General features: G+C 42.5%; 1 protein-coding gene across 1 annotated transcript in view; it reads right to left on the reverse strand.

Moving 5' to 3' along the window:
* MSH2 (mutS homolog 2) overlaps positions 1-17,545 on the reverse strand; it is an 84,969-nt gene that overhangs the window by 60,385 nt on the left and 7,039 nt on the right. The window contains exons 4-6 of the mRNA XM_048504761.1: positions 16,173-16,319; positions 9,898-10,047; positions 2,766-2,899 (exon numbers count right to left, since the gene is read on the reverse strand). Coding sequence (XP_048360718.1) covers positions 2,766-2,899; positions 9,898-10,047; positions 16,173-16,319 — 431 coding nt within the window. The remainder of the gene's footprint in view (positions 1-2,765; positions 2,900-9,897; positions 10,048-16,172; positions 16,320-17,545) is intronic.

Below are 17,545 nucleotides of genomic sequence, written 5' to 3' on the forward strand. Positions count from 1 at the left end.
CTCAGTTTCTAAGGCCTTCCTTTAAAAATAATGGGATACAAAACTGAAGTCACCCTTTACAACTGCAATATGCCATTAGGTCGCCTAACAGTACAGCCCAAATTACAGAATTCATCATTTTTCCTAGCAATAAAAATACATAAACTGTCGTAATTTGTTTATGGCTACAATGGCCTCTAGAGTTATTCTACTACACTAGGAGCTTTTTCCCTCAGAGATGATCAGTTTTTATTTTGTCAACGTATTTCCTGCATTTTGGCCTGGTGATGATCCTAAATGCAGTATAAAAGCTGTAAACAATTAAAATACAATAACACTAATAAGGGGACCATAAAATTAAACCCGAACTAGCACAGAATTCTCACAGGGAGAACTCCATTTCCTGGGATTCTAGCAGTATAGCATTGTTAGTTGCTTGCAACTGCAAAAAAGCAACTGCAAAAAAGACCAACTGCAAAAAAGCTTTTTGCTATTATTGTTTTTGTTCCTCTGTTTTATCCCACCCTTCATCCATGGAAGCTCAAGGCAGCATCCACTGTTCTTCCAGCCATCATTTTACCCTAGCCACCCTGCAAGTTAGAAGTCCCCTGAATGTGGGAGGGTGACATGGTAGTCCAAACATTATTTTGGAACAGACATGCAGCTGTTCCAGTTCCTTATTCAAATCTTCGTTAATACAAGGTTCTGGGCGTTAACCCAAATAGTAGCTCATAGTGCTAGAACGAATGTTGGGACTGGATACCACTGTATGTGTTCTTACAGCAGACAGACTCTGAAGCATGGGAATGTGTGATTTGGCCAGTCCAAATACTGTTTTGGGGTTCAGCTTTACCCCAGTTTCTGCATGTGAATTTGTCCTAGAGGCACCCTACTTTGGATCAATTAGTACAACCACCAGACTTTGGATCAAGAAGCAGCATACATCCACTCAAGGGGCAGAGTTCCCTGATTGTGGGGGTATATGATATTTGGTGGTCCAAACCTTATTTGGGGGTTCAGATATTTGTCATTGGATTCAAAAATAAAACAACTAGGAAATACAAATAAAGAACTGGGAACCAACTTCAGACTCCTAAACTAGGTTAAGCTCTGAGAACAAAACGTTCCTGGGAGAAAATGAGACATATTTGCAAGAAACTTTATTAGGATTCCTTCTCAAGTCTCCCAGATTCTATCTGCTCTAATCCAGGGGTAGGGAACCTGCGGCTCTCCAGATCTTCAGGAACTACAATTCCCATCAGCCCCTACCAGCATGGCCAATTGGCCATGCTGACAGAGGCTGATGGGAATTGTAGTTCCTGAACATCTGGAGAGCCGCAGGTTCCCTACCCCTGCTCCTAATCAGACAAATCACACTTCCAGAAAATCGCAAGTAAATCCTGCTACCTGCTGGAGGTATTTCTGGAACAACAAGCAGAAGCACCTTAGCCACACAAATACACAGAGGTGCATTAAGAGGTGAAACCATCCACTTTTTGTTTTCTGACCCACCAGCAAAGCATCCAGTTTTAAGCTGATCTGGGGCTTTGCCATTTGAAGGAGTGAGACTGTAAGCTAACATTATTATTTTTCAAATAAACTCTGCAGACTTGAAGCCTAGCTTTTCTACTTGCCATGTTCAATACACTATCAAGTCTGGGGTCATAAGCTTCATCTCTCTAGTTTTGACAATACATAAAGTTTTTAAAAAGTAAATATTAAGGCAACAGCAGCAAAAATTAAAATATCTCACCTACTGAACACACAGATATTTCTTTGCCCAACAGAAGAGAAAGAAGGTACAACTCTCAACAGACAGAACTCTAAAAAAAGAAGACTTGAAGAACCACTGATCCCACAACATGGAGAAAAGTGCTCTTCAAGCTAACCAAGGATTGCCTCACTTAACACCCAAAATGTTTGCCAGCTTTCTCAGTATTTTCTGCACCAATTTCCAAAGCTTCCTACCTCCAGCCTGGTAACACAGGACACATCCACATGGATGAAACTGCAAGTCTTGCAGCTACCAAAAAGCACCGTTATTGTCTCACACTGCCAGAAGTAGCCCAAGTAATCTTCCTCTATGCTGAAACCTGACATAATGGCTGAGGAACAGCATGACTATATCCTTCTCTCTGGCCTGGGTCACACAGTGAATTCAGATAGGGCAGTTGTTATGAACAGAGCCCATGTTCCTCCCCAGTGAGAATGTTTCAAAAGACACTGGTGTAGTGGTTACAGTGTTGGACTAGGATTTGGGCAAAGCATAAACTCAGGAAAAATATAGCCTCAGGTAAAAGCGTGTGGAAATCAAGGAAAATTATGAGGGAGTGCCACTTTTGAAAAGAAAGCCTCAGGTATGGTTTAGGATTAGAGAAAGACTCTGTAGCGTGAAGAGGAAATGCCAGTCATTGCTGATGTGCATAGAAATAGCTCACTCAGATGAGAAGAAAAAGTTTATTTCAATATGACAAAGGAACCTCCTTGCAGATTTATGTAAAAAAAAAATACTACAGATTTAGCTCTTGCAGATTCTATACTAAAGTTCTTGAAACATGAGGCAAGCACCTAAGATACCAGCTACATTTAGTCTGCAAGACTTGAGCAAGGGTGTTAACGTTTGGAGGACATTGAATCATAGGGTAGCCCTGAGTCGGAAGCAATTTGATGGCACATAACAAGCACACAATCACACATTTACAACAGTTTTTTCACAATAGACAAATTCTGAACATCAGCTGTCAAAGGAAGAATAAGGATACTTCTCTGTATTTTTAGTTGTTTACCTTTCCTCTATTCTGTTCTTATCCATCAGCGGCTGTTTGATCCACTGGCTCACAAGCCTCTGTCCTTGAGGTGTTTTGCACTTATTTAACAGTCCTACTAGAGACTGGGTGCCGTGGGCATTTTCTGAAGAACTCTGATAAAAAAAAAGTTATGACAGTCAATGGAAACTCTAACATACTCTTAGCACTGCTGACCTTTTTTCTTTCAAATTTGTTAAGAAAAAGGGAAGGGAGGAAAAAAGTGTCCACAGAGAGTGTGGGCTTTGCACTTCAGTAATTCCCCATGTATCCTTTCATTTTGCAACACAAATTAATACACGGCAGACAAGCAGGAGAGACAGTGGTTAGAGTGCTGCCCTAGGATCTCAGGGTTAAATTCCCACTCGGGCATGGAAGCTCGCAGGGTAACCTTGAGCCACCGGGGACAAAGGAGGAGCAGAAATGAAAGAAATAAGTAAATAACTGTTGAGCCTAACACAGCAGAAGCAAATAAAAGAACCATTCATCTCAGAAGATCAACAGAACAGTAGAAAAAAGAACTGTGTTGAGGAAGGGAGATAAGAACTGGGGATGGGCTCTCGCCCAATTCATATCAATAAGTTTTATAGCATGACTTATAGTTTTATGTGATCAGACTCTCTATGTTCAAATAGATATAACATTAACACAACATGCCATTATTTCCTTGATAAGTTAGTTTAAAATGCTGCATACTCGCTTTCTTACATAAATATACAAACACAAACATAAAGCAATCTCTTTGCATCCTTCTAAAGGCTTTGCCAACTTAATATTTTATGTGGGAGAGCGAAAGACTACTGCACAGAATCTGCATATATTTGTATTTACATAATAAATGTCAAGACAGAACTATCAAAACTATCAGTCATCACAAGCAACCCTGATTTATTTTTAATTATTTGTTTATTTTATTTACGCCATTTATAGTCTATCTCACTTGAACTAAAGGCGAATAACAGAGAATGGGTCAATACAATTGACAGTAAGCAATATAATAGGCAGGGGCGTAATGCCCATTGGGCAAGGTGGGCAGCTGCCCAGGGCACCACCTTATGGGGGGCATCAAAATGAAGGGTTCGTTTTTGGGTATTTGAGTGGTTTTCAATTTTTGCCTGCAGGGGGCGCAGTTTTTAGACATATCAGCACCAAAATTTCAGGGTATCATCAGGAGACTGCCCTTATGCTACCCCCCCCCCCCATGTTTGGTGAGGTTTGGTTCAGGGAGTCCAAAGTTATGGACTCCCAAAGGGGGTGCCCACATCCCCCATTGTTTCCAATGGGAGCTAATAGGAGATGGGGCTACAGTTTTGAGGGTCCATAACTTTGGCCCCCCTGAACCAAACTGCACCAAACCTGGGGGGGTATCATTGGGGCAGTCTCCTGATGAGACCATGAAAGTTTTGAGACTGTGCCTTCAGAAATGTGCCCCCCCCCAGCCTGCAACCCCCATTGACAGCAATGCAGAAAACTCAATGCAGAACAAAGATTATTGGGCAAATTTCTGGAATGTTCCTGCAGGGGGTACATTTTTGGAAATATCAGCACCAACATTTCAGGGTACCATCTGGAGACTGTCATGATGGCACCCCCCAAGTTTGGTGCAGTTTGGTTCAGGGGGTCCAAAGTTATGGACCCTCAAAAGGGTAGCCCCCATCTCCTTAGCAAAGAATGGGGGATGGGCTACAGTTTGCCTCGTTACGCCCCTGATAATAGGATTACAACCACAAGGTCCATTATACATGGAATACTTACGTCAGGGTCTTTGTAGCACAGTGGGACTGTAGTGGGGTCTCCTTGCATTTCTCTGTTTACACATAAGGAGGAACCTCACTGCCTGCTGCACTCTCCCGATTCTACTTCTCCTGGTTCTCTAAACTCTGCCCAACAACTCACTCTTAAAGGACAGATCTCATCACACCCAGTAGTCACAGGATAGCTGGCTTTGTTAAAGCTCTTTAAATTACTGTTATATTGATATTGGTGCTATTGAAGTTATAACGATATTGTAGCCCCTTTCCAAAAATAACCCTCTCCCCAATGAAAGAGGCAAAGCAATTCCCTGAACCATGCTGTGGAAGTTGCAGGAATTCCACAGAGCCTGTAAAACAATCCTGTTTGCCCAAGTTTTCCCACCTGGCCAGCAGGGGAGACTGTAAATATTCCATCTATTGCCTCAGCCTCTCATGGGTTTAGTGGGAGGGGAGTGGTTTTGTTGCCATCTGTTTTATCTAGTTATATGGACCTTTTTACTGAACTGATTTATATTGATGTTATATTGTTGGTCCTCTTGTTATACGCTGCCCTGAGCCCTCTGGGGGAGGGCAGGTTATAAATGCAAGTAAATAAATAAATAAAATCCTCTGCTTATATTCTCTCACCCCCCTCGCGCATGTGCACACACACACACAACTTCCTTATGCTGCTGCAGCGGTAGGAGAGAGGCTTGATATTTCAATATTCCTGTATTAGATTTATCACTGTTTGTCAGCTCTAATATGATACAAATGCTTAAAGCTGAAATAAAGTTTTTTAACGCCCTCCCCATAGGGGAGGCAGGGTGGAGCAAAACAGTCAAAAGCAAAGCATAACACAGGGCCATTTATTTTGTCTTCCCTGTGAAGCAGGGGGAAAGGTCACTCTTTGCCTACTCTCACAAACAGCTGAGATTATGGGACATGCCACACAGTGAGTGTGAGAGGGGAGAAAAGCTGTCTGTAACAAAACCTCTGCCCAGGGCCAGAGCAGGGAGGTGGCACTTACATCCTGCGACACACCCTGGAGACTCCCCCCAGCAGTGCATCAAGGCGTGGCCAACCCTTTGGCACTACACCACTACCTTTGCCCCAAAGAGAATCTCCCTTCATTGCGGGGCAGAGAACCAGTGTATAATCAGCCTAAATTCTAGAACTTACCAGAAATCTAATAACAGAACTAAAGCAAAGCATGTATCTCAGCATGACACCTTAGGTGATACCAAAATTACCTAGTAGGATCCTAGCTTCAATAAGCTAAACACAGTCCCTAATAATTTATCTATGTAACCTTATGAAACATTTAGTGTGGTGCAACTCTGTTCCCTGCATAGAAAAGGTCTCTTAAATAATTCACAACTGACAGATACTTCCAAAGCTCTAAGCAACTATGTGATTCAGGTTAGCTTGGCTCCAAACAGTAAAGCATAAGAAATTTTGTTAAATTGTCATATAATCGCAATCACCAATCAAAATCAGAATGTCCCTTTGCATCAACTTATTTCTCCTGACATATTCAGTGGGAGTAATAATACGGTTTCGCATAGTTTGGGAAAAGCCAGGAGAATGGAAACCTTCCTGACATCCTCAGGTGGGCCATTCCATAAGGTGGGGGCCACAGTGCAGAGGAGGAAGGAGGAAGCACAGCAACCCAAGGCTCAATCTTCCTTTGGGAAACAAGTTGCCTTCACAAAATTAAATAATTCATTGCGTGACAAAACATCAGTTTTTGGACTTCCGTTTGCAGAGGTGCCATTTCTTTTATTCAAAGTAGCCCTCCTTCCTAGTAACAGTAAAGAAGTCCCATAGTCTAATTGTGAAATTACACTGAATCAAAAACTGCAGCCAATTAAGACTGTGGGCGCTATGCTTTTGGGGGTCTTCCAAGAAGCAGCCGATCCCTCAAAAGTTCCTTCCCACACTGAAAATGCTCAATGGGATAAATATAGCTCTGCCTTATTTACATAAGTGCTCCAATTTAAATAAACAAATATTTAAAAGTTTCATGCTACCTTTCCACCCAATCACGGTTTCCACAGCAGTGTACATAAAAACATAATTTAAAATTATAAAACGATCCAATAAAAACACATAAACAAGCAACTGGGAGGAAGGCCAATAGAGGGAGACAGACTAATCTTTCTGGGGAGGAAGTTTTGGTGCCACAACCCATAAAGACCTTTTCGGGTTGCCACCCATCTAGTCTCAGGTGGAAGGGGCAATCAAAGCAGGGTCTCAAAAGATGACCAGCGTGAACAGGTAAGTTCATATGGGAGAAAACAGTCCTGAAGATATGCCAGTCCCAGATTGCAAGGGGTTTCAAAGGTCAATTCAGTACCTTGAATTGGACCCGGAAGAAAATTGGAAGCCTGCGTAGATGGAACAAGATTGGAGTGAGAAGGTCGCAAAGACCTACTCCAGTCAACATTTTGGTCACAGCATTCTGCACCAACTTCAGCTTCCAGAAAGTATTTGAGGGCAGTCCCATGGAGAGGGCATTGCAGTAATCAAATCTAGATGTTACTGGGACATGCATCACAGTGACAAAAATCTTTTCCATCTAGGAAGGGCTGTGGCTCATGAGAGAAAACTGGTGAAAGGCACCCTGGCCACTGCTACCACCTGTTTTTTCATCAAGAAACCTGAGTCCAGAAGCATCCAAAAGCTCCAAACTTGCTCTTTTGAGAGACTACAACCTCAACTAGAACGGGGGTAACCCATTTCCTGCATAAGACCTCTTTCCCCACATTCATACGCACCAGTGGCATCTCCGTTTTGTTGGAATTAAATTTCAGCTCATTAGCACTCATCAATTCCAAAACTTCCTCTAGGCACATGTTCATGTTTTAAAAGTAGTGTTAATTTTAATACTGAGGTCACTGTTCATATCCTTCCAAAAGGCACTTTCCCTTCCCTCTAAGTCAGTGATGGAGAACCTTTTCGAGACCGAGTGCCCAAATTGCAACCCAAAACCCACTTATTTACCGCAAAGTGCCAACATGGCAATTTAACCTGAATACTGAGGTTTTAGTTTAGAAAAAACAGTTGGCTCCGAGGCATGCGTTACTCAGGAGTAAGCTTGGTGAAGCAACCATGCAACACTTCGAATGAGTGAATTATGACCCTAGGAGGGTTTACTCAGAAGCAAGCCCCATTGCCAGCAACCGAGCTTACTCCCAGATAAAGGATCATGCCCAGGCCAGCCTAGATGTGTGTGTGCGTGTGAGGTGATTTTCCTCCCCGCCCCCCATTACAAACTCTGTGCACGCATGTCCACAGAAAGGGCTCTGAGTGCCACTTCTGGCACCCGTGCCATAGGTTCGCCACCGCTGCTCTAAGCCCAGGGGAAAATGCCTCTTCTGAAATGTATGCTACTATTAGGGCTGGCCTTATCATCTGGAAACAAACAGTATGCTTTTCACTTTAGAAGTACTATTTCATTCATATGCAGAGGTATGCAATTTTCTTTCAATTGGATGACAGCCCTAATCAAAACATATACTCATCCTGGAATTCTTAACTATGGATATGAAATACCTGAGTTATACCAACATGAGCATTAATCATAAAATAAAAGAGAGGGGAAAAATCACAATAATTCTAATATTTGCTTCTAGTTTCAAAATTTGGGTGTGAACATATTCAAGTGCTTCTTTACAGCTATAAGTCAAGGAATCTTATCCTCTAGAATTCTAAATTAAAAGGAAATAGCTTTTTTTCTAGGATGCTAACAAGATACCCTCCTTGCCTTTTGATTTATCGAAATCCACAAGATGGCTAACAACAAAATAATGAGGGAGGGGGGAAGCCAGTAATGACTACTGCAGAGAGCTGTTCTTAATGAGAATAAATATGCAAGGAGAGCCAGGCTTGCTTCCCAAGCGATCAGAGTAACATTTAGCCTGGCTGTAATCAGAGCTTTGCTCTCTACAGATGACATCACACATTTTTTAAATCAACATACACAAAGATAGAGAAGGCAAGGGAAGTGCCTTGACATGTATTTTGGCTCTTAAGCAAGGAGTCTATACAGATAGAATGTGGATACACAGATGGCTGCCCCCCCTTTTGAACACTCCCAACTGCAAAAGTACGAATATACATGTCTTACATAGCTACACTCTGCATGGGCAAGCTAGAGATTGTGTCAACACGCTAATGTCCACTTCCCCTCCTTGAAAATTAATTTAATGCACATAAAGCTATCTCTCGAGGGCTAATAACATGGGCCAGAGAATAATATGAAAGAACATGGTACTTCTGAATATAAGCAGATCTGGTCCTACAAACAGCCTGAACAGGGGACAACCTGGGAACTCTATAAGCAACTTTTAAGTTCTTCAGAGAAAGAGAGGGCTATAATTGAAATTCATTACTGGTGAACTTATATGGCTAGCTAAAAAGAATAAAAAGCTTGGTGTCAAGAAGCTAAAAGCAAAGCAAGTGTCTGCCACCGGCTGCAGAGGTGAGAATTCAAGAATCAATACTGATCTGGCCAGACAATATTGAGATCCCACCCGGAAGAACCACTGCTACATAGTAAGTTCACAATGGAGCTTCCTTTAAGTTGGAAAACACACGGGGCAGCAAGCTGTTAAGAACTAGATTTCTTCATTCAAATATTTGGGGGAAAAAGATGATCCTTCAGAATACAAGTCAGGGGAAGGGGGCTGTTTTGAATACTACCCCATGCTAAAAGCAATGCATATGAAAAGTTAGCATATTGGAAACCAGCTAGGGTAGGCCCTTTTCTTACAGGCATGAAAGCTTTCTGAATTCTCTAAGGGAGATGACATGTCACCTCCCACCTGAATCCTGAAACTGGCTCAAGTGTTCCTGATAAAGGACCATACTAGTTAAGGGGGGGCAGCCACCTGTGTATCCACATTCTATCTGTATAGACTGCCTGAAAGAAAAAAACAGGGAGATTCATGAGGTGATTTGACAGATGGTCTATTTCTCAGAAAGGGGGAAATGTACGAAATATTGAATTATGACATTGCACACCAATGCTGCATGAATATCATTCATACGTATTTTTTAGCTATACTCACAAGTAAACATGCATAAACATTCAACATTTCGTGCATTTTCCCTGATCTTTTTCATTGCACACCGACACAATCGTTTCACTGTTTCTTAGAAAGTCTAGTAAACCTGCAAAGTAGACTTGGGACTTAGTGGAGGTGCCCAAGGAGATAAAGTAGATATAAATATTATAAAGAAAAGATATTTATTACTAAATTAAGAAATATAATTCAAGTTGGGAAAAATATTATATAAGCCTGAGGACAGCAGGGTAGAAAAGCTGAAAGGATAATACAATTTCAATCCTAAAGTAACAGAAGTGAACGACTTACCTGGAAAAGATTAAGAGCTCTAACAGCAGAATGATCCAGTGTCATGTACTGACAGAGGTCAAAGGTGCCGAGTTCAAATTGCCCAAAATTGGATTCATCATTTAAAAGTTCTAAATATTTAATCACTGCAGACAACGAAGAGATGCCAACCTGCAAAGAAAAGCTATGGAATCATTATCTTGAACACTGCTGGTAACAAAGCATCATATATCCCAATCAAATTAGGGCTCTATTATTATTATTATCATCATCATCATCGACTTTATTTGATAATTAGTAATTCAGAGATCAATTATCACTGATATATTGGGAGTAGCTCAGCAGTGGCTCTATGGAGATGCTAAAAGGAGTGAAAATTAGATGCCCATTTTAGAAAAAATTCTTGAATAAACCAGAAAAAATTCTTGAATAAAATTCTTGAATAAACATAATAGCCATCACTTTTATTCTGGGCAGAGAGGTAAAGTAGAAACAAACACTGTAAAAACTTACACTGAAATGGTCAAGAAAAGAGAATGGAAATACTTTACTATTGAATATAATACAAGAGCCTTTGACCCCCGCCCCCCATGCCCCTTCTAGAGGCTGCCGGTCTGGGGTGGGGGAAGGTAATTGGGTAGGTAATATTTTGGAATTGTTTTATGGTGTTTCATGATTGTTTTATGTTATTTGATATTGTTTTTACTGTAATTTTCAATTTTGTAAGCCACCTTGAGGACCTCCAGGAAGGGCAGGGTATAAAATAAATGAATAAAACAGCTGAATGAAGAGATGCCTGTTCAAAATGGCATCAGTGTACAGACTACATCTCCTTCCCACGGCCCCTTCTTCTGAGCAGAGGTCTTAAGACTACTTCTCTTACCTAAGAGTGTGGGTTTCATACAGCTACTTTACAGTGTATATCAAATAACCAGAGCAGTCCCCACATAGGTTTTCCAAGGCTTTCTCCATGATATGGCAGTCAAAACAAGCAGAATACTATTACCCATTTATTTATATGTATTTAGTTACTTTACTCATATCCAGCTTTTCTCCCCAATGAGAACCCAAAGATTTGGGAACCGCCCAGAGCTCTTTGGGGGTGGGCAGTTCCCAAATCTAACAAACAAACAAATAAATAAAAAGTGGCTTGCACTGTTCTCCTTTCATTCAGTTTATCATCTAAACAACATCACAACAATCCTGTGAGGTAGGCCAGGCTGTTTCCATGGCAGAGTGAGGATTCAAACCTGAGTTTCCCAGACAGTAGTTCAACACTTTAACTACTATACCATAGTAGCAGTTCAGTGACTATTGGGGATGCCACCATGCAGGTGGAGCCTGGAAATATTGAGGAATTACAACTGATCTCCAGACAGCAGAAAACAGTTCCCCTGGAGAAAACAGTTCCCCCTGCTTTGGAAGGTAGGTTCTCTGGCACTATACCCTGCTGAGGTCCTTCACCTCTCAAGCCCCACCCTCCCCAAGCTCCACACTCCAAATTTCCAGGAATCACCCAACCCTGATATGGCAATCCTAAATACTACTATCACTTCCATAATGCAAATAAGGAGTTGGGGGGGAGGCAATGATGCATCAGCTCAGTGGCATAGCGCCACGGGAGCGGGGATGCACATGATACACTGGGCACGCGTCAGTATAGGGGCGGGCAGAGGCATGGTAGGGGTGCAGGGCGCACACGTGCCCCGGGCGCAGTTCCCCCTCGCTCTGGCCCTGAGTCAGCTCTTCTCTACCATGTGTGGTTGAGGTCATTATCAATGGTAGCAGAAAATACTATTACAGGGAATACTAAGTAGGACAGTGACATTTAAAAAAAACAAGCCTTAAACACAGGAATATAGGAATTATAAAAATGCAGGAGAGACTCTCCACCAAGAAGAGAAGCTGCAGATAATTATTACTATGAGTTGTGCCTGCTGTTAAGTGCAAAGGGGAAAAAAGATTTATTTCAGACATGACTCTGAGGAACCTCCCAGCAGACTTATGTAAATGAAAACAATATCACTTGTGGGAAGGGTGGGGAACTTTCCCAAATATTATTGACACACAAGCAGCAGAAAAACACTTTTACTACTATCACTTTATCCACCAATTTCAACATTTAAAGAAATCCCTGTAAAAGATGTGAAACCTACTATACTGATCACGAATACATAGAACGTGGCTTACCCATCCCATAAAAACAGCTTTACATATTCCATATGCATACATGTGCCTTTTGTGTGAAAACTGTGCCTTGTTATCAAGCCTAAACATGTTCCTAAGGCTAGTTCTTCTTCTAGTAAATAAATACCCAAGTTAAACGCTGAGTAATGGAATGAGGAAACAAGCCCTCACAGTTTCCAAAATACATCTAATCACAATCAACTCCCTTCCCCACCCCCCCACCCCGCCCGGGTCAATTATACACTCTTAACTAGGGTGGCCCCTAATGGCCATTATGCATTAGAGCAGCTACCAACCAAGAGTCTGAATCCTGTAAAATGCAAACTGGAGGTTCTTGCAGATGCAGATCTTTCATGCCTCCCTTTTAAAATTTGTATTTATTTAGTTGAATTGCTTTTATCCTCCTTCAGGACCCTTTCACTGTCCACAAGGCTCTATTGACTGCACACATCAGTAGGGGTGGGGGAGATGAGGGGGAAAGGATCCTCTTCCACAAGTGCCATTGTGCTTAGAGCCCACAGGAGCCAATCAGCTCCAGAACTTCTCCAACTGGCGAGAATTCATGAAGTAGAACAGCACCAAAACCCCCACCTTCACCACAATCTCATATCATCACATGCAAGGCAGGCAGTCCATACAACAGCACAGGGGGATATGTGCAGCCTTAAGGAAAATCACTCATACGAGCCTCAGCATGGAGTGCCCAACTCACACATGGCAATATGTTCACAGCAAGACACTGCAAAACTAGCCCAGCACATGTCCACAGAACAGTCATTTGGAGAATTAATACTCTGCTAGGTAGATTTTCTTTTTAGGTTTTCTCTGAGGGCTATCAGCAACTTGCAAATTGATTGCCTTCCTCCTCCCATGTATCCTGAAGATGATTTCATTATGTTTACAATAACCCCGGAGCTCCAACCACAAAGGACAATGAACTTGCAGAAGAGGATGTGGGATTCTTTATTGTGTTTTAACATCTACACCCCGAAGATCGAGCAGCTGGCTCTGCCCCTGCTTTTGTTTGACTTCAGCTCAACAACTGGCCTAGATGGGACCTCCAGGCAACGGGTGCAGCCGTCAGCAAGGTCCTCTTGAATAAATGTCATCAGCACCCAAGATAAGGACTCTTTTCCCGCTGCTGCAAAGTCTCCTTGGTAGCATAGTATTGCAAGACTTCGCCTGCTTTCATTAATTGTCTTCAAAGTACTCTGTATTGTGTTTTAAATTGTTTCTCTTGTTTTATACTGCCTTGTATTGTGTACCTGATTACCCTGTTTTGTTGTACCTCTGAAAAGTCCTATAAGAACCCTGTGGGTTTCCCAGCCTTGCATGGCTGCACTAGCAAAAGTTATAGTAGAGTTTTTTTGTGTGAGAGTAAAAGTTTGAGAGTAAAAGATTCTTTGGTGTGAGAGTAAAAGTATTTTCATTGAGAAAAACCCTGCTTGATGGGTCCTTATTGCTACTAGCCTGAATTACTATATTAATTCATTCTTTTGGTCACTGAATGTTGCCCTAGCAAACGAGTAACAACAACACCCTTTTGCTAGTCTAAGGAATTCAACTTATCCAACTAAGGCTCTTCTCTGTTTGTCTCCATGTTCAGAAGTGAGACGCTACCAAGAAGGCTTTTTTCAAACCAGTTCCTTATTTATGAAACACCTTCTCCTGCTGCCTGATGTTTACATCAAGCACCAATCATTTCTATGTACCAAGTATCTGATTGATTGTACTGGTTTGCTAAATACCTGATTTTGCTGGGTTCCACTTCCAGAGGAAAGAATTTTAATTTTAGTTTTACAGCTGCTTTATGTCGATATGTTTTGAAACCATCTGTATTTTGTTGGACTTATTCTCTTGCTCACTTCCACCTACTGGTGGAGGGGCAGCATATATCTCATATGTAAGTAAGAAGGAAAAAAAACTGGCCGTCATCCACACAAAGGCAACTACAGAATCAGCTAGAACTCTGCACCACAGCTATTAGTCCTCCAGATGAATAATTACCATATATACTTGTGTATGAGTTGACCCGTGTATAAGTCGAGGCACCTAATTTTACCACCAAAAACTGAGAAAACTTATTGACCTGTGTATAAATCTAGGATGGTAACTCCAAAGCAGGCGGGGCAAGGAAGAGCCAGGGCGCCCACTTCCTACCGGATCACTCCCCCGCCCCGCCTCCTGGATCCCCAAAGCAGCCCCAGGCCTTGGCTGCTCTGGTGTTTCCTTGTTTGCAAGCAAGGAAATCCAAAAAACAGTAGACTGCTCTGTCTGGCATTTCCTTGCTCGCAAGCAAGGAAACTCCAAAGCAGGAGGGGGCAGGGAAGAGCCAGGGTGCCCCCCCCCCATTGGACCACTTCCCCCCCCCCCCCCCCCCCGCCACTGCCACCTCCCGGATCCTTACAGCAGCCCCAGCAAGGAAAGCAAGGAAACGCCAGAGCAGGCGGCACAGGGAAGAGCCGGGGCCACCCATGATGCTGGGTGCACACCTGTGGGGAACCCAGCAGGCTCCTGCCAACCACCCCACTGCCGCATATCCGCCACCGCCACTGCCCCTCACTCAGTCAGTAAGTCATCTTTTTCTTTCGCAGGCTCTGCAGGCTCGATTTCAGGGAAGCTGCTGCTCTGGGCAGCCTGTCTCTATATTTCTTAAAACAGCAATGCTTCAAAGATTGTTTAAGCTTAAGCAATCTTTGGAGCATTAGACCACGTAGAAAGATACAGACAAGAGCTGCCCAGGCTGGCAACTCCCTAGCTCAACCTACAGAACTCTGGAAACAAAAAAAAAGATATTTTGAAAAGAAAAAGTGAGGGGAATGACAGGCAGCGGCAGCTGCTGGTGGCTCCCGTATAAGTTGAGGAGGGCTTTTTCAGCACAAAAAATGTGCTGAAAAACTCGACTTATCCGTGAGTATATACGGTATCTGCTTGGTGCTGGTGACCAGTGATTGCCCCCAAGCAGCCAGGTGCTGACAAACCCTATAGCCAAAGAAACCAGGAAGTTACTTTTAAAGATAGAAAAAATTCACTAGACATGCCTTATTACAGCACAAAAATACCAACTTGAGGTGATAAATCTTTGTCAGTCATTTCCTGCCAAAAGCTTCCAAGAAAGTCTTTTCAAGGAGTGCTGCTATTTATATATCTTTTTAGAATTTAATCAAGACCCATTAAAATTACTCAGATAATGTCTCAGTCAGTGAACTGTCTGTGTCGCCTGGAAAAAAGGTAGAAACTGCTTCCATTTATTTTTCCTGGCCCTGAGGCAGAAGGGTGTGGCATAATTGTTTGCATTTTGCTACAGAAGCAGTGTTAAAAGGAATCAACCTAAAAAGGTATGGAATTTTATGTCCAGGTTATGCATGACTACCAGGTGAGTAATGAAGACATGTTTAATACCATTCATGTATTTTTCCTTCACGTATTATGCTGACTCTTTACAGTAAACCACAAAACCTGACAAATATTAACTTAAATTAAAAGAAGGCGGAAGAACGAAGAGATACGAATGTTCAGCATTGATCATCATTGTGAGATGTGACAGCTTGGTTGACAGAGAATCAGTGGCAAAAAGAGTTGAATAAAATTGTGGCCATGATTTTCTTATATATTCGGGTGCTCTTAAAGTTGCATCAAGATAAACTATGTTCATTAAAAATTATCTTCATTTTTAATTCTGCGGTCCCAGAGAAGTTGATTTGTTTTAAACCTAAATTTCCCTATTTAAGAAATGTATAAGCTGCCTCTCTAGAGATGTGCTCAAGAGATTAACAACACAATCCAAAGGAGGAGGAGAATCTGCCTATGGAGGTGGCATGGGGTCATGCCGATGGATTTGCCCTCCCAAATTTTCCCTCCACAGTGGCCAGGTGCAGAGCAGAGTGCCACCGCCAGTGAAATAGGGGCGTTCCATAGGCATGGCCAGAGGTGAAGCCAGCATCAGCCTTTGCCTGCCAGAACGTTGGTCCCCAACCATGGACTTACACCACCCAAGTCCATAGAGCCCAATGAAGCTACAAAGAAAAATACTACACAGAAAAATTGTTAAACCCAAGTGATGACACTCCATTATATTCACATAAACCTTCCTACCCTCAGTCACCTACCTGTTTGTCCATTTCTGGTAAAGCTGCACTGGATATCTGCTGTTTCTTTTTTGACCTCAGCAAGCGGTTGAGATCTTGCACAATATCCTTTGTGGAAAATTCACTCCTTTTTCTATCTGTGATGAGAATTCCTCCCCTTTGAACAACCTGTTACATATAAAATCATCAGTAGTAACCATTCTCCAATTAGAGTCAGTTTTTCTTTCATAGCAAAGACACTGAATGATGGACCTAAGAAAAATAGCATATAAAAACTCAACTAAATATAATGCTACTTCAAAGCTAGAAACATGCACAGGCAGGGGAAAAAAACAGATTGTGAAGGACTAATTCCTCACAGAGTCTGTGATTGTGAGTGACATGCTGGAATGGGTGGAGTTTAGAATTCAATCAGAACTGCTGGCAGATTTGTTGGGGGAATTCTTGGAATCAGAGAATCAGACATGTTTACTGACTGAATATAGAGCTGTAATGTTGGCAGAGAAAGAATTTTTGGGGAAAAGGGCACTGCTGTAGCCAAAGAGGGGAATAAACTTATAGGGAAAGAAGAATTCCTAGCCCAGATTCTAAAAATAGTTAGTTTGTCTCCTGAACTGTGTGTGTAGAACACAGGAAGAAGGTTGAGTGAGAGAGATGGAGTGAGAGAGAGTGGCGTAGTGGCTAAGAGCAGTGGCTAAGAGCAGGTGCACTCTGATCTGGAGGAGTTGTGGATGCTTATCTGGGGAATTCAGATTAGCCTGTACACTCCCACACATGCGAGCTGGGTGACCTTGGGCTTTTCGGAGCTCTCTCAGCCCCACCCACAGTTTTTCGGAGCTCTCTCAGCCCCACGCACAGCTTTTCGGAGCTCTCTCAGCCCCACCTACAGCTTTTCGGAGCTCTCTCAGCCCCACCCACCTCACAGGGTGTTTGTTGTGAGGGGGAAAGGGCAAGGAGATTGTAAGCTCCTTTGAGTCTCATACAGGAGAGAAAGCGGGGATATAAATCCAAACTCTTCTTCTTCTTCAGAGAGGACCAATCTCTAGCCAGGAGAGGAATTTAAAATTCGTGCCGAAGAATTCCCATCTCTGTTTCTGAAGTGGATTTATTTAAAAAGCTCTGAAGAGATCCCACAGTTTGGGGAAGTGGGAAGACCAGAATGTTTCAGAGCAGATATAAAAGAAATTCAAGCAGTCTTCACGCACCAGCTGGACAAACACTTTCAGAGATGCTCTACTGATCCTTAATTGAGCAGAAGATTGGACTAGATCAGAGGTCTGCAACCCGCGGCTCTTTCAGCCTTATACTGCGGCTCCACGTAGCCTGGAGGTTGGAGGGAAGCGTGGGCGTGTCCCTCCAGCTCTTCATAGAAGCACTGGAAGGAAGGGTGAGTG

The sequence above is a fragment of the Sphaerodactylus townsendi genome, linkage group LG01 (genome assembly GCF_021028975.2).
Source record: "Sphaerodactylus townsendi isolate TG3544 linkage group LG01, MPM_Stown_v2.3, whole genome shotgun sequence".
Classification (NCBI taxonomy): domain Eukaryota; kingdom Metazoa; phylum Chordata; class Lepidosauria; order Squamata; family Sphaerodactylidae; genus Sphaerodactylus; species Sphaerodactylus townsendi.